The sequence below is a fragment of the Pogona vitticeps genome, chromosome 5, assembly GCF_051106095.1.
Source record: "Pogona vitticeps strain Pit_001003342236 chromosome 5, PviZW2.1, whole genome shotgun sequence".
NCBI classification, from domain to species: domain Eukaryota; kingdom Metazoa; phylum Chordata; class Lepidosauria; order Squamata; family Agamidae; genus Pogona; species Pogona vitticeps.
Window position 1 is genome coordinate 161026355 of NC_135787.1, and position 18372 is coordinate 161044726.

Sequence of the window (18372 nt, forward strand, 5' to 3'; positions counted from 1 at the left end):
ATACTAAAGTGATACTGACCTGACAAGTGTTTCTGTTCAAGAATTTCAAGACCATAATTACTGTGCACAAAATTAACCTCCTAAATTGTGTACTTCCACAGCTCCCTAACCCTACTGTATTAATTCCCGCTTGATTTTCAGATATTTTATAATTCTGCTGTAGAAGTTTCTGTAGTAGATGATGTGTCAGTTGTAAACAAATATCAGAGTATAAATTGAAATAGTGATCTATTAAACTCAATCAGTTAAAGCCGAAATCCTAACATACACCCAATGCTAAATGCAATATAAATAATTTTAATGTATTTTAATTCTAAAAATAAAGCACTGCCTATTTAAATTAGTAACTGCACTCAAGTGCAGTTACTGCTGAGTAAGACTTGTACTTTAAGAAAACGACTGTCCGTTAGTGAATGACAGAGAACTAACAGGGGTTGTACAATACCATACCTTCACAGAATACGTGTTCCCTTCCAAATAAATTTGGTCTAGCAACTAGTGTTGGAAACTAACACTGAGGACTAGCGCTGAATCTAGGACAAAGCTGAATATCACATGAATCTGTTGTTCAGTAAGTGCAGCGCCTGAGCTGTAACCCAGCGGCGTTAGCTGAGCCCGGAGAGGGAAAGTCTCGATTTGCCTCTCTGCTTTATAAGAGGTCCTACCAGCTGCACCCGACTCCGCTCTCATCACCAAGCTAAGACACAAAAACTCCCGATCCACCTTAAGCGTTTTACCGACGCCTCACGGTCTGACCAATAATTTCCTTAATCCTAGAAGGGGAGGAGCCACGAGCAAAATATGCTAAACAAGTGTGACTTATTTGCATAACAGTCGAAATGGAAGAAATGCGGATTGGCCGGCGAAAGCGCAGTTCGCACAGCCAGCTCCTCCTCCTGCTTCGCTTTCGGAGGTGTGGCCAAAAGTGAGTGGGTGGAGAGTTCGATGCTCATTTGCATAACGGCCCCGCGTGCTGTAGGCTGTATATTTTTTTTTTGAATCGGCGGCGGCAGTGGAGGCAGACGGAAGCGCTTGTGGGCAACGCTCTGAAACAGTGGCGACCGAGAAGTCGTAAACGCAGGTACTGCTCAACTGGAGGGAAGGCGGACGGGAGCGACGGCAGTGCCTTATCTGTAGGCAGGCTTTGTGTCGGATATGGTCGGAGTCAGCGGGTGCTCAGTCGCAACGCAACCGCAGCAGTTCGTCTCAGGCGGCACTTTACAGTAAACTGCTTTTCTTTATTCTTACTCTCGAATCGCTCCAACTTGCTTTTTCCGAGTTTCTGCTGCACTGAAGGTTTTTCCGAGTCTCTGTTGCACACGGGGTCCGTGCTGCTCCCTGGTGACGGCAGCTGCTTCTGCTTCTTCCCTTTTCTCGCCAGTCTGGCCAGGTGGCGGACTCCTCTATCATCGCAGGAAATACTTGTGCAGGAGCATGCGCAGTGCTTTCCTAGTTTGTGTTGCGCGGGGAATAGCTGTTTTTGGCCACGAGGCGTTGTCTATTTGCGGAGGCGTGCTTGTGATTAGCTCTTGAGCACACGAGGACCAATAAAGCTGGACCCTGGAGCTCCTCTGGTTAGTGTTGAGCTGTGTTTTAGTTTATTATTATGCAGTTATAGTTGTTATTTGGAAGGACTTACTATCAGCAGTTTTTTTAAAGAAAAAAGGAGGATATAAAATTGAAAATATATTGTTTTTCAGATTATTTAAGGAGCTATGCTTCTAGCGAATCTTGGAACCTATGGATTTTTTAAAAATAGTTTACATACTGTGATTTGTTTTAAATAAAGAAAAACATGGAGTTAGTTTTTTTTACTCAAACAGGTTATTTTTTGCTTGTTTTAAAAATGCTGTGACATATTTTAAACTTGATGGAGTAGTTGATATAAACTAGTAGTAAAACACTATGGTTAAGAGCCACATTTTTAAGGATTAGATTTATCTTTTACTACCTCTCTTCTGTCTGAAGTTTGTACATTATAGTGGTCTGGATTCTCAGCTGGTGTGAGCTGTTACATTTTTATTTTTTATATGTAAGTTTTAGCAGCCTAAAATGCAGTAGGAAAAGCTTCCTTCCTGTTGAAGCATAACAGACTGATAGCAGGGCACACCAGGATAGTGGTTGTCTTAGGGATTTGAATGGTTCTTGCATTGTGTAGAGTTACCTTGTGTGGTGTAATGGATAGCGTAACAGACTAAGACCCAGGAGGCCTGAGTTTGAATTCCCACTCAGCCACTAGTGGAACGTCACTAGGGGCATGGAACTAGTAAAACCACTTGTTATTTATTTTGAAGCTGCATTAGGGTCACTATAAGTTGGTTTTGATTTGAAGTTATAAACCAACAAAAACTACACTGTCAATGCAATTTTTATGCAAACTGCTCCTTTCATTGTATCCACATGCTAGTGCACCCATTTATGTGTTTGCAGTAAATGGCATGTAGATTGCTTGGCACACTTTATTGATCCAAGGCAGAAGTGCCAGTGTCTGCAGGTTCATTAAGAAGGTAAACAAAATCCCAATCTTGCTCTTCACAGAAATGCCATTTTAGAGCTCAGGGGAAAATATAGTTTTCTCTCTGAAATACTTAGGTATTGGGGGGGGACTTTTGCAGGATGTAATAGCATCAGTATAATGCATGTTGCATTTCATGTTAAATATATATTACCATATTTTTGTTGCTTTTCAGTGAGTGATAGTCAGGACCAAAAGATGTCAACTCTAATGTGTGCTGCAGAATGTGACAAACATTGGAAAGTGTTATTTAGAGTTAGTTTATTACAGAAGAGTGATTCACTGTCCTCACTGTAGGAGATAGCACTGTAGCTCCAAAATTAAAGGGAAGGGGGAATTAAAAAATTATATTTATATTTATGACTTTTTTCTTTACGTAAGAGAGGTGTACTGTTAGTTAGCATTATAAGTCAGTCAGTAATTTATTAGAGACAGAATCTGTTTACAGTAGTTGGGTTTTCTATTTCTGGTGTCTTTTATATTCTGTAGGATCTTTTTCTGTAGCTTTAAAGAAGCCCACTATGTTGTATTTTTGGCAGTGATCTGCATATTAATAGTAATTTTTTAAAACATATTTATAAAGGTGAAGTTAAGCTGTGGATATAAGGTTACCAGGTACAAGTTTCTGTATAGTAGGATATAATGTTGAACTTAAAATACATATCTTATGAAGCTTCAGACTATGGATATAATTCTTTGTTTTGTTAGTGGAGTATCACTAATTTGAGAATTCTCCACAGGTTGTAACAGAGCACTCCCTTTGTAGACAATGATTATTATAGGGTTGAACAGAAGGAATTGTATGTGCTGAGCCCTCTTTCATTCCTTGACTGAGGAAATGGAAATCTGGGATGAGCACACAGGCCTTTTATTTCTACATAAAGGCCTAGTGCCTGAAGTACACATCAGCTTGGAACAGGAAATTGGGTATGTCTGAACCCTATGTGGATACTTTAATATGTTTGAACTTGTAACTGTATGAGGAAAGAACCCACCACTAAATCTTCGCCAAACTAATGATCTAGATGAAGTGTACTTTGGTAACCGACCTCAACAGAATCTATAATTTTTAACCTCTTGTGAGATGAACAGCCTTCTCCATGTAGTTTCCAAGCCTTCCAAAGCAGGTTGCTTACTTGCACAGAGGACTGCAGAAAGGAGGGCCACATCACTGATTTGGCTGAAGCAACAGGATCAAGGAGAAATACACCGTTAGATCCTGACTGTTGATATGTAGATATGTGATTTCAAATAGGAAAGCTATTCTGTAATTACGCACCCAGCCAGTTTCTGTGGCCAAAATCCAACTGTGCAGGAGCAAAAACAGCAAAAAATATTGTTTGTAATTAATGAGGCGTTGAGGGCTGCAAGAAGGAGGGTGAATCATCATTTGTCATCAAAACAGTGGGACCCAGCCAATGATCCCTCTAATTTTCAGCCCTGGTAGGCAGAGCTCTCTCTTCCTCTTGCAACTCTGTCCTTGCAACTCTGCCCTGTGTGCGTGGGGTTCCGTCACAAACAGAGCCAAAAGGACTGAAACAATTGCTGCTGGTGGGTGAAGGAGGAGGAGCCTTGTGCGGTGGGGGGATGGAGTTGCACACATGCACCTTAGAGGGGACCTTGGATCCAGTTTATCAGAATAATGGGGATGGAAGGGGCCTGCAAGGGCATTGAGTCCAACACCGTGGTAAGTGCAGGAATCCAAATGAAAGTATATCTGAATATCCAAGTTCAACATTGGATTCTGGCCTGTGTTTCTGAATTGTTTGTCCACTCAATATGAACTTGAAAGCATTTACAATAAAAGTAGTAACAAAATAAAGCACAACCATTCAAAGATTAAAGTACTGTATGTTGAAAATAACCATAACTTTGCAGCAGGGGAAAAATGACTCATTGCGTGATTCTGATTAGGCCTCTAGTGAAGTTCTTTCTCTGTCATCAGTTTTTTGGCAGTGATGGGACCACACTAAACACATAGATGCAATAGCAGAAACACCTGCAAGCAACAAGAATAAAAAAGGTTTACATTAAAAGTCCACTGAATTGAAAGTGTGCTCATTCTCTAAAGTACACAAAACAGCCCTATTAAGGAATGTTGAGTTCCATAGATCAGAACAGAATCCTGTAGTAGCAGCCCAGAGAATACTAAGTACTCTTGTAAACTTGAAAATTGTAACCATTATTGGAGAAGAAGGTGTTGCGTTGGTTCACAGGTCATGGGACCAGTCATGCAACCAGCATTTCCCTCTTAGCATCCATGATTTTACTTCTAAGTACAGTAAAAAAAAAAAACACAATAGGATTCTGCCTTACAAATTAAATTTTCAAGTAAATATGGCAGTTCAGCTTTCAGTTGTATCATTACAACAGGAAATGTTTAGTCTAGGTTCTCTGAGTTGTTTAGAGGGAAAGCTTTATTTAGGATCGTTCTATATTAGTTATTACTTGCGATACACACTGTGGTGTGGTGGGTAGAGACTAGGATTTAGAAGACCCGGGTTTGAATCCCTTCCCCACCATGGAAACTTGCTATGCAGATGGAATTGGTGTACTGCTCCTTAAACATTTTACTTAGTTTGAAAGCCCTGTTAGGGTTGCTATAACTCATAACAGTTCTTTTTATTAATATATTGTCACGTGGGTAACATATTGTTAATAACTGTATACAGTGGTGCCTCGCTTGAGGATAATCCGTTCCAGTGAAATCGCTGCAGAGCGAAATCTTCGTTAAACAAATTAAAAAATCCCATTGAAGCGCATTGAAAACATGTTCAATGCGTTCCAGTGGGCTGAATAACTCACCATCCAGCAAAGATCCTCCATGGGGCAGCCATTTTCAGTGCCTGTAAAGCAAGGAATCCGTCCAAAAATACAGCGGGCAGCCATTTTTACACAGCGGGTGGCCATTTTGAAGCCACTGATCAGCTGTTTTAAAAACATTTTCTAGCGAAAAATCGGTTCCCGAAGCAGGGAACCGATCGTCAGGAAGCGAATTTTGCCTATTAAAACATTGTTTTGCGATCACAAAACAGTCATCGTATAGCGGTTCCGTTGTTTATCAAGGTAATTATTAAGCGAGGCACCACTGTACATCAGTTTTCAGGAAGGGTGCAATGTACATATATGTATTTCATACCTAGACTGTTATAAGGAAGATGTAATGCAAAAGAAAGGTAAAATCAAGATGTGCATTTTCAGGTGTTAGGGACTGCTGATCTTTCCTATATTTGCAACACATGTTTTCTTCCCTTTGAAAAAGTACAGAGTATCATACAGGGGATGTTTCCCACATATGCCTTGCAAAAACCTGATTCTTATGTCAATAGAATTGGAAAAAACAGATTCAGGTTGTAGTATTTGCTTATAAAGTTGTAAATTGCCTCACATGTCCTCTTCAAGAACATGCATATTTTAATTTAAGTTACAAATCAGCTTTTATTTGTAGTTAACATCAATGTCCCTTTCCATAATGCTCTGGGATACAGAGAGGATAGCAAATACAGTAGTACCTTGGTTTATGAAATTAATGTGTTCTACGGGATATTATGTAAAGTGAAAAAATTGTAAACTGAAGCGAAGATTGCCATAGGAACAGGGGCAGCGCTGTAAATCTACAGGCACAATTCATCCTGGGGAAACTTTCTTCGTAAATGGAAACAAACAAACAAAATGTGAACTGAGGCATTATTTTAAATGGATTTCCGTTTGTAAACTGAAAATTATGTTAACCAAGGCATCTGTAATCTGAGGTAGTACTATTCTTAGTGGTAGTTTGAATAGGGTAGTTTGACCAGTATGAGATAGTTCTGCTTAAATTTTTCCAATCCCTAGTGCTAAATGAGAAATGCTATTTTCTATTTCATATGTCCTCCTCAGATTTGTTCAATAACTGTATTGGTTGGCCATAACTTTGTGGGCACCTGCTTTTTATTGACATGTGTAAAAATGTGTAAAATCTCTATATTAAGTTAAAAAATAAGCTTTGCAACCAGAGTAATAAACACAGAAATGCAGGATTGTGACAAGTAATAAACACAGAAATGCAGGATTGTGAAACACGTTAGACAGTGCTCTGAAGATTTGCTGTTTTTTTTAACATCTAATATCTTCATAAGCACTTTAATGTCAGATGTGAAAGCCAACTAAAAATTGTTTCATCATAGTACAGATGACGTAACACAGTGGTCCCCAACCTTGGGCCTCCAGATGTTCTTGGACTTCAACTCCCAGAAATCCTGGCCAGCAGAGGTGGTGGTGAAGGATTCTGGGAGGTGTAGTTCAAGAACATCTGGAGGCCCAAGGTTGGGGACCACTGACGTAACAGATCTATGGTGAAAGCTCAAACATGGTGCAATGCATTTTTACTATCCTCACATATATACATTTGTTACACTATATCATTCCACGTCTGCAAACAAAAGGATGACATTGCCAGACTTAGGGAGACCTCCAGATTTGCAAAAAAGAAAGCAGAAAACTTTAAAAAGTCCAATGAGACTGAGTATGCTCAGTGGTTGTAGTATGCTGGGTGATTGTTAATGCGAAGGGAATGGAATCTCTTGAAGGATATGGCAGACTACTTGATAATTTTATCAAAAGAGAGCAGACTGCTACACTTAGTTGCTGGTTATGTTCTGTCAGTCAGTCTTTTATGATAAATTGCATGGTGGAAAACTCAACAGGCCTCTATGTACAGTTATTGTGCTTAAATGTTATAGTATAACTTGAAGGAAGGGTATCTTGTCCTCCCTTAGTGGAATGAGAAGGTGACAAGTCTGTGCACCATTCATTGTCCTGTCACCTGACCACTTCCTACAGTGGCAATGGTCTCAGGATTCAACACCATTTTGGACTCCGTATTTAACCTTCCGCTATATACCTCTGTTTGCTTGTGTTTTCTTTTAAAATCCACTATGTGTAATTAAGCAGGCCATCCTTAATCACCATAAATTTGCTTATATTTGCCATGGCCAAAATCTAGCACTAGTCTGGTATCTAATGCCAGCAGAAGAGCTAGAAACCTGATCTGGAAGGCTGCCCAAACCTCTGGGGCAATTTTTTATGATGTGCAGGGGGCTGTAGGCAGGAGAGGGGAGTGATGATCTTGGTGGTAACAATGGAACCTGGTAGAAATACACCATTGGATTGTGGCCTATGTTTTTTTTAATTTTATCCCTATTCATTTTGATCTTGAAAGGACTTACAGTAAGGATTATAGACACGATAAAATACAGCCATTCTGAACAAAGATTAAAACATATCTGTAATATGTAATTTTGTAATACAAATGCAAAAATGTTTCAGGGCTTGGATTATTCCTTGTCCGGCCTTTAATTAATTTGATTCAGTGAGTTGACATAGTGCCTATATTTGGGGTATTGAAGGTGTCCCACTGAAAAACTGTTGTAATAGGCGGTCACAAAATACTGATTTCACAGAAGATGAACTGATGACACTAAGGCACAGTTGATTTGCCCACAGATAGAGGACAATATCTTAATTTTAAAACCCAAACCACTATTTTGAACCCTCAGTCTCTTGCTCCAATACAATAGCAGTTTGAGAGAAGGAAAATATTTCCTTTTTTGCATGCTAACCTACTCCTATACCTTTTCAATAACTTAAACAGACATAAATTCAGAAGAAAAACAGTCAGGAAAGGAGTAGGAAAACATGCAGAGGAAGAGAGGAAAATGGAGGAAGAGTAAAGGAGGATAACGGGGAAGAAAATAGTAAGAAACAAATCTAGAGGAAAGAAGAGAAACCTAAGCAGGAAAGGAAGCAGACATATATTGCCATCTTACGTCAACTCCCAGTTCCATTACTTCCCATTCCCAACCTAACCCAAATCTGATCTATTATATCTTCCTTTCTCTTTTTTTATTTGAAATGTTTAATTTTGTTTTAATCCCTCTTTATCCTCCATCTCCTTTGGGATGTTTTGCTCAGTTTCCTGGGTGCCAGTTCAGTATGAACTATGCAGTATTGAAGGAAGAAACCATAGTCTAGCTTTTGTCTTAACCTTCACTAACATTTTATTTTTTAATTTTGAAGACAACATCTTTCCTTTTCCATTTTTGAAGGAAGTTGGAAAATGGAGGAGGGGACTGCAGATGGTTTATGGACACCAGAAGTTTTCACATGTGACATTGCATCTATGAGAACCATGTTCAGGAACGCAATCATACATGATGAATTACTTGGGCCTGTTCCAAAATTTGCACAATATAATTATCAGTATCTGAGCAGATGATCTGATTTCTCTTTTAAACTGTCTTAATTCATCTTCAGATAAAATTTTAGGCTTTAAGTGCTTGTTGGCTTCATCCATTAAAAAGTTAAGACAAAACTATTCAAAACTTCTTTCCTGTTGTGTATGAATTGGGTATAATGAAATACATGTTCTGGTGTTTTGTGAACTCAATTTTTATACCACTTTAAAGACTTGAAACACATTGTATGCAATAGAGTATGTAAAGGTAAAGGTTCCCTTTGACAAATAAGTCCAATTGTATCTGACTTTAGGAGCCAGTGTTCATCCCCCATTTGTAAGCCTAAGAGTAGAAATATTTGTGACCATCTCTAATCCCAAGTATCAATTTTTAAAGACCTGATACAGTCTCTGTGTGTGAGTGTGCGTGCGTGCGTGCGTGTTGTCAGTCCAAATAAAATAACAGGGATTAATTATGTGGTAAATCTGTCTTTAACTGAGATTGAACAATGGAATATACTTCTTATACTTCTTCAAATAAATACAGTAATCTAAGTACAATTGATATTGTGGGACAAGCCAGATATATCCTTGGTCTTAAAGTATGTATTCAGCGTCCATCACTTCAGTACAGTATTTTAATATTATCCACATTTTGTTTACATAAAGATATATTACTTAATAAAACAAACTAGTACCATAATAATCCAATACCAATCATATTGGGTAGTTTCAAAGCTATGACCAACCTTTTTCAAATGAAGATAACATTTGTAGTGCTGTAGGTAGCCATAGCTTTTTCAATATGCCTAAATTCAGAATTTTCAGTTTCATCATTTCATCCTTTAAATTTAAAGAAAGGGAGGAACACACCATTTAATTATCCTATAAATGTTCTAGTAAAAATAATTCATAAATGTTCCAGTAAAAATAATTCATAAAAGAATCTTTGATTTTATGGAGGGCGTTTTAACAGAAATCATAGTAAGTATACTCTTGATTTTCTAGTTGTAGAATGGGTAGCCGTGTTAGTCTGTGCAAGCATTATAGGTGAAAACAAAGTAAAAAAAAACATGGTGGCACCTTAAAGACTAACTTTTATATTTTTATAGATGTAAAAAGGGAATGCAGAATTATGACCAGTATAAATCTGTGTAGGAGTGAGTAGCTGTAGTTTAAGGCGGTGGTTCTAAACCTTGGGTAACACAGATGTTCTTGGACTGTAATTCTCATAAGCCCATTGCTGGCCAGGGTTTCTGGGAGTTGCAGTCCAAGAACACCTGGGTTATGGGGACCACAGGCTTGAGGTGACAAAAGGCATTCTTTACAGCAGAGATGTTTGAGAGTTTGGTGGCAAAACTAAAACCAGAACTAATCCCAGACTATGAACCTGACCTATTTGAAGTGTACCAGCTGGAACAACAGCCTGAAAACCATATATCTGAACAGATGAACCATTTATTCATAGGAACTGAAGCTTGACAGCCTTGAGCTTTAGTTTATTAGCCACCATCCAGCCTATTACTGATTTTAGCCAGCTCTTCTTAGTAAAGCCATTGTATTTTTCTCTGTGTCACAAATAATATTCAGATGCACATACTTCCAGAAAGCACATCATGTCTGGGTATCTTGTGAGGAAATTGGCTACAAATGTTTTTGAGCATTTCTGCATTACCATCTTCGTATTTTCTTGAGAAAAGAGTATAATCTTCAAAGATAATTTTTGATGTTAGGTCACAGTAGATTGACCTTAGATTCTTTAGGCAGCTGTTTTATGTGTGTTTTGTTATGTGCCATCAGTTCTTTACCAGTTTATAGCATTCCTGCTGAATTAATGACCTCTTAAAAAAGTCCTATTGTCAACAGCTCTACTCAGCTCTTGCAAACTCAAGGCTGTGGCTTCCTTTGAGTCAATTCACCTCTTATTTGTTCTTCCTTTAGTTGTGCTACCTTCACATTTTCCCAGCATTATTGTCTATTCCATTGAGTCTTGTCTTCACAAAATGCGCCCAAAGTATGAGAGCCTACATTTAGGCACTTTTGTTTATAGGAAGAGTTCTGTCTTGATTTGACCCAGAACCAATTTATTTGTGTTTCTGGTAGGCCATGAGATTTGCAAAGCTCCTCCAACACCACATTTCAAAGGAATCAATTTTTTATTCTGTCAGCTTCTTTCTTTCTTTTTTGGTTCAGCTTTCATATACATAGTATTCAGGAATACTGTGATGCTGATGATCTTCATCTTGGCTCCCATCCCTACACTTGAAAATTTTTCCCCTAGTTCTTCTTCATTGCCCTTTCAAGTCTCAACCTTCTATTTTCCTGGCTGCAAGTCTCCATTTGGATTGATGATTAACCCAAGGTATAGAAGATCTTTTAACAATTTTGTTTTCTTCAATGTCAACAATGTCACCAGAAGGCATTTCAAATGGTAAAGGTTTTTTATCGGTAAGATGTGTTATCTGCATATCTTAGATTATCGAGATTTTTTCCATCAATTTTCACTCTTCATCTGAGTCTAGTCCAGCTTTCCATATGATATGTTCTGCCGTAGGTTTGGTACATCTGAAAAGGAAGTACAGGAAAAATGCAAGTGGTAAACAGAGGACCATAACAGGATGTTGGGGAAATGAATTAGGTGCTCTTAGCTAAATTTTATTTATCTGTTCGGGAATTGTGAGCTTTCTAGCCCTAAATGTGATGAAGTCCATGTAGCATTCAGCCCTGCCCTCACCTGTCCGTCACAGCTGGGCAGTGGAACATCAGCCAATGAGGGGACGGAAGGTGGTGCAGAAGGGGGAGGAGCTGGAATATATAAAGGGGTGTATGATGTAAAGAAAGGAGAGAGAGAGATTTTGAGAGAGTTAGTGATGAGTGTGTCTATGGGCCTGTGAGCCAAACAGTCAGTGAGGGAAGAGTCTGTGTGTGTCAGTGAGTGAGAGACTTTATTAACATTTTGTGATTTACTTACTTTATTTTGTTAAACCAATAAACAGGTTTAAGTTTTGAAGAAACACATGATTCAGTGATTTATTGGTATTGAAACAGCAATACCTGGTGGCAGCTACCTGAGAAGAAGAGTGAGCACTCCTGGAGGCCTGAGTGGGTAGAGGCTTCAGTGTGCCCGCTACAGTCCAGCTGAATATTTTTTTAAAATAATGTATGACTTAGTAACAGAAACAATAATTCAAGTGAATTCTCAAACTTGTAAAAACAGGGCATCACCTGTTACTTATTTTTCATAAGCTTATACAAATCTTATAATTTGTTTATACTGGTGAACTGTGTTAAGCCATGTAGCAAATGGAGTCCATGAGAAAAGATAACATTTGTGTATTGAATCATAGAATAATGGAGTTGAAAGGGGCCTGCAAGGCCATCAAATCCAACCCGTTACTCAATGCAGGAATCCAAGTTAAAGTATATCTGACAGATGGCTATGTAACTTTCTTGAATCCCTCCCTATTAAAAATAAGTATTTTTCCCCAGAAAAAAAGGAGGGAGAGGTTGGTGAGTCATGAGAAGTTCAAATTATTGGGGGGAAAACCCGAATCAAGTCTGAGTTGAGTCACCAGTGCAACGTAAGTCTGACTTAACAATGAGTCCCATGACTCGAGTCCCATCCTCGGTGTTAGGACACACATCACTCTACAACCTAGTAGTTTTCTTGCATGTTGCAGCCACCATTCATATCTAATAACTATCTTACAGTATTTGCAGTCTTATTTGAGTGGGAATTCAGATTGCCAGATTGGGGATTACAATTTCAAAATGACAAAAAAAAAGTACTTTGGAAAGTGCCAGTGATAAACATGCTGCTTGTGGTCAATCGTGAAATTTTTTAAAAATTATCTATTTATTATCAGTTACTATTAAAACTATCAGTTTAGTCAACAAAATAATAGTAATTCAATTGATCACACTTTTTCAATTTTAAATGTTAACAGCATTGAGGTCTCTGACTTCTAACATTTAACAGCAGCAAATTAATTTTCAAACCTAATTTTCCAAACTGTGGCTTGGGAATGGCTACAATTCTTCATAAAATGATACATGTGGGAAACGATGGAAATCTTTAACTCCTCTCCATCATACCTCACTTTGTGTCCAATGTAGATCTGATACTAGAAGTGAGGTAGCATGGAATGAACATTGTTTTGCACACTGAGATACAGTACAAGGGGGAAGGAGAAATAGTTATCAGACATCTCCCTTTGCTGTTTTGACAGCAAGTTTAAAAAGTAACACCCCCACAGCCCTCAAGTTCATATTAGAATGACACGCACATGGCTGTTTTTGTTTTTTTTGTTTCTTAAGACTGTCCCTCCTTCCAATAATTGCTGTGTTGATACCCACCACTTTTCATTACATTTATTTGCATAGCAAAGCAGTACTGATATGTAGCTGCAGGTTGTTTGAGGATCCTTGCAGAAGTGTGCAGTCAGCCATTTTGTGACTGGGTAGCCATTTTGTATACCATGTAAAATCATTTAATTGGGAAAAGCAGAAGTAGCATTCTCAGTAGTTACCAGGATTGGTAAACAAGAGTATAACAAACATATATGTTTGGCAATATCTGACAATTCACTTAATTCACATTCTTGGTTATATCTTCAGGGTTGGTGTGATCTGGGCAAATCTTTATCCTTATGCTAGTCACTTCAGATCTGATTGAGAGCAACAACTTAATCACTGCTTGTATTGCCGGAGCAGCTTTTTCAGGAACCTATTTACATGTTGAATGGAACTGTATGATTTGTAGGTGTTGCTTTGTTCTTCTTAACCTGTTCTGAACAAACAATTTAACAACGTTTGCTCTTCTTGTGATGCCTCCACTGTATTCCAAAAAGAGTTGCCTACGCCTATATGGAATTTCTTATAGAATATTAAAGGAACATATTTTAGGAAAGCTTTGAAACAAATATTTGCTATGATTAGTACATTTTTAGATAGCACATTACAGTATTTGTTTAATGATTGAAGTATTAATATTCAACAACGGATACAGTATGCTCAAGCGGTGGACATGTAACTTATTTGTATGTGTATTATTGAAAATTGTAACTGAGATCTCAAAAGTACAATGCTTGTAACAGATACATTAAAGTACTAGTTGTTTGATACTGTATATCATTAAATACTACTTCAGTTTTTATGCACATTCTTTGCCAATTTTTGTGGTTGTACTGTATTCCACCTTACTGAGCCCTTAGGTGAGACTATTTTACTTCTTGCTGATTGGAGAGGAGAGGATATCCCTCCCTCAGACTGGATTATCTGCAGTCTGCTTCAGAATTGCCTTTTATGGGCATTTCTGCAGTGGAGGGCTGGTTTCAAGTTTCTGTGATGTGCAAGCAAGCAGTGTGTAGCAGCACAGTAATCTCACAACACAGAATGGCTAGGTTATAAGCCTTCTCAACCCCCCCCCGCACCCAAAGACTCTTTGGGCAGAAACATGTACATCTGATGTAATAGCTTTTGAAATCAGTTTTTGCCATCACCAGCTCAAAAGTAATTTTGACAAGATGTTTATATTTGAATGTTTCTCTGTTTTATAAAGGAAAAAATCTGCGTCATGGAAAATTCACAACAAGAATTTGTTTTAAAAAATAAATTTGAAGTGCTAGTCAAGACAATTCCTACTACATTATCTTGCTGAATTTCTGAACCTCCCCGAATTAGGGAGGAATAATTAAATATCAGGAGATACAGGACTCTGTAAATATATGGGCCACAATGTCTTGTTTGCTAAAACAACAGAAGTATGGGGATGGTGTCTAAAATGCAGAGTATCAAATAGGTATATTTTATAAGCCATCCCAATTTTCAACTATATCTCCTCTGGAAGCTGTGTTTTCACCCACCTGGACTTACTCTTTCAGTTGGATCCCAACTGCAAACAGCAGGGGGGCTTAAACATTAGTGGGACATTTTTACTGAGAATAATGTCAAGCAGGGAGATGATTAAGCACTCTTCCCACTCTGTCTCCAAGCTTCTGCATTGCATAGAATTGTAGGATTATAAATCTGAGCTCCTCATCCTTAGTTTTGTAGGCTTTAATAGGTCCAGTGACTCTCCAATTGAATTTCTTTTTAGAAAATGCTGATGGCAATAAACACTGTAAATTCCTCCTGTGTTCTTGTTCTATTTTACTCCCTGAGGAGACTTCTAATACAGTACAGTTTTTGTCTACCTCTTTTGTGTGTACTATTTGTCAGATCATAGCTGCTTGTGCTGTGCATATTTATATTGCTAGTACATATTCAGTATTCTTAACTGTTTTAGTTTTAAATACTTAATGTGAAGTGTCACAGTAATTCAGAGTTGCAATTTGAATGTTACATCTGCCAGAGGTTCACTAGGTGACTTCAGAAAAATTACCATACATCTGCACTGTACTTTCTTTACAGTGCAAGGATGATAATAAGGATTAGCAGAAAAGAACCCAATGGCACCTTTAAAACTAAGAAGTTGTATTTGGCATATACTTCCATGGACTGGAGCCCACTTCTTTGAATGCTTCAGATGTTGTTTTTGCTGCAATAAATTGATATAGATAGCTCCCTTAATTTTTTTAAGGAAGGATTAGGATTACTGGGATAATATATGCAAGGTCCCTGGTATGTTCAAAAACTTCATATCACCAAAATAGTATTTTGATATTACTTTGGAACAGTGGGCAAGTGCTGAATTTTGGAATAATTCTACGTTTTACATCATTACATCTTTGTACACTCAAAAAATTATCAATCTGTTTTTGAACACTGAAAGCTTTTTAAAAATAGTTGCCAAGCTTAAGCATAAGCCTTGGAAATCTTTCTTATGATGATATTTAGTCAATCTTTATAGAATATATGACCTCTGAAACCTAGAGAGCCCAGGTGGTGTAGTTGTGGATAGAATGCCAGACTAGGACTCTGGAGATGTGGGTTCAAATCTCTTCACTCATGGAAGCACACTAGTGGGTGGCACAAATAAATCACTCCTTAAATATTTCACGTACTGTGAAAATGCTGTGAGGGTCATCAAATTGAGATGTGACCTGATGGCACATTATAAAGCTCGTTAACAGTGATAACCTTTAATATTCACTGTTAAGACAGATCTGCACGAATAGAGAAGGAGGATAATTTTCATTAGATTAGCATGTTCTATCATATTTGTATTCTGCTATTTTAACTAATCAGCTGTTACTGCAAAGATTTAACACATGCATAATAGGTTATTTTATAGCAGATTCTCACCTTCACAGACTATGTGGTCAGAAGGTTATGTAGATCTTTTTCAGTTGGAATAGATGTAGGTATTGTCTTGTAGTAAGTAGATGGTTACCTTACACCCATTCTTAGTACAGTAGCTTTTAGAGGAGAACATTTTTTAATATTTTACTGTATAAATGATTTGGATGAAATTTTCTAATGCTTTAAAAGAGTGAAAAAAAGAACTCAAAAGAAGCTTCCCGAGTGGCATTCCCTGCCTGCCGGTGATATTTGGCCTCCTTCCTGTAGTTGGTAATATGTGACATGGACTTGCAGCTGCTTGGATTCAGATCTGGAATGGAGTGTTACAGACTGATTTACAGAGGCAGCTTTTGTTCCTTGTGCGTTTTCTGTGTTTGTAGCACTTGTGCTGTAAGAAGCAGCAGTGTTTCTGCAGCATGTGCACTACTGGCCTCTGTGTTTGTGTTTCCATAAGGAGGGAGGTGCTTCATGGCAAATGTTTCACACTTTGCTACGTTGTTACTGGCTGATGCTGAATGCACATTGCAGCCATCTTAATCACACTACCAGTGCAGCTGAAACAGTGCAGTCTCAAAATGGCTGACGAAATGTTCTCTGAAGCAGTTTAGCTTGACTATGCTAATGAGCAAACCTTGTGGAGTCACATGTACAGATTCAGAGGTAAGAAACAACTTTTTATCTTTTTCTTTTCAAGAGATCATTCAGGATGTGTATATGTGTAAATATGAAGTGAAACTTACAAATGACAAACAAATGTTAATTTTTGTTTAATTTTCCGCTCTCATTGAAGGTAAGTATTAAACATTTAACTATTTCATAAGGATTGCAGGAAGAATTCTGCTAGGGCTAAAGGTTATATGCTTCAAAAAGTGTCCTGATTGTATTTAACCACCATTTTTAATTTGGGATCAGATAATTTTAAGAATTTTTTGTCAGACTTTGCATTAAATTTGATTATATTCACAAAGGTATATGAAGCAGGAGTATATTCTCCAATATATTTTTTCCTTAGATTTGTCAAGTATTTGCATTAATGTGGTCTCAGAAGATTATATAATGGCATAATATTGATTAATAGCATTTTCCTAACCATAATGGTCATTGAACAATGTATTTTTGGTCAGAAAAAAATTACATTTTAAATTTAGCTTTATTGAAAATGACTCAAGCCCTGTAAAATGTCTACTCCTTGGCCTGTGTCATCCTAAAAATGAGATCAGTTGTACATATAATTTTGGCCTGTGTTCTTATCTTAGTATGTTCTTTCATCAGGAAAGGTGAATGACAACACATTTTCTTTCACAAAGAAAATGTTGGTACTTCTGTTTTCAAAAATCATGTTCTTAATTTTTTCTGTTTATAATGAGCTTTTTAAAACAGAAGGTCACTGCAGTTCTCGAACTCAGGACATAATCTAATTTTTATCTGTCAGATTGGAAACAGCAAAATGTCCTCATGTAAAAGTAGCTGGACCTATTAAAAAGTCTGTCTTCTCTAAGTAAATCTTCTTTAGGTAATGGAAATAATGTAATAGTTCATAGCAGAAATATACTGCCGTTGGTATGGAAAGTGTTTCACATTTTAGTTTCAAAGTGCCTGCTATTAATTACTGAAAAGACCATCTCAAATACTGACCTAATCCAGAAACAGCTCTGATAATAGCAAATCCTAATCTTGAATTATCTTGAGTCACGGAGAAGTAGTTTAATTAATCCCCACACCTTCCATATTCTGGAGAGCCCATTCTTACTCTTTGTATGTTAGATAGATCAAGTTTCTACAAGTTAATATTTGCTGTTCATAGAAGTGGAGAGTGGAGTACCGAATTTTGGACAACATCTTCCCCCTTTTTTAAAATCCTGAACAGTGAAATATTTTCCTCCACTAATGAAGGTACAGTGATAATGGAGGAGGGCCTTCCTTTTCCTTTCAGGAGGCAATTCCAGGGCAAGAGGCATTTCCTGCCACCTCAGAGGAACTAAACTGTATCTCCTTTCCCTCCTCCAGTAAAACTGATGGCCTTTTTGCTTATATTGCTCATTGTTACTTGGCTAATTAAAAGGTTAGCTCAGAAGTCAAGAGTTGGAAATTCCACATTGTAGTCTAGGCAGATTTCCAAGGAATTAAAATGAGCTGCATTGATAAATGTACAGTTTATATTTCAATCTGATAGCTCAGCATAATATTACTCTGTGATTTTAGTTCATATTTTGCATTTTTTTAAAAAAATGAAATAGTGGTATACTGTGCCAAATTTAGTAGTTGTAGTAGAAGTGAAACCCAGAAAATATTCATGAAATAAAAGAACCCTTATGATTCCCTGGATATTTTGTCACAATGGTATCTTTAGAAAAACTTTGAACTCTATAGTTGGGAGGAAGTATACCCCATTATTTTTCAA

The 18372-nt window shown here is 37.6% G+C and overlaps 1 protein-coding gene and 1 long non-coding RNA gene across 9 annotated transcripts in view; one reads left to right on the plus strand and one right to left on the minus strand.

The window, feature by feature from the left end:
- The first annotated feature begins 816 nt into the window (after positions 1 to 816).
- Positions 817 to 18372, plus strand: part of ATF7IP (activating transcription factor 7 interacting protein) — a 147905-nt gene continuing 130349 nt past the window's right edge. For 2 of the 8 annotated variants that reach the window (XM_078376099.1, XM_020787893.3), the window contains exon 1: positions 817 to 1081. Coding sequence is in view for 2 of the 8 variants with exons in the window: in XM_078376096.1 (XP_078232222.1) it covers positions 1156 to 1223 (68 nt within the window). In the remaining 6 variants the exon portion in view is untranslated. Of the gene's footprint in view, positions 1575 to 16226; positions 16632 to 18372 lie in introns of those variants that run through there. The other 6 variants (XM_078376096.1, XM_078376098.1, XM_078376101.1 and 3 more) reach the window with 5 other exon arrangements.
- LOC144583083 (uncharacterized) lies at positions 10902 to 16117 on the minus strand. Its single transcript, XR_013536673.1, has 2 exons — positions 15975 to 16117; positions 10902 to 11294 (listed from the first exon to the last, which is right to left on the minus strand). It is a non-coding gene; the product is annotated as an uncharacterized LOC144583083 (long non-coding RNA).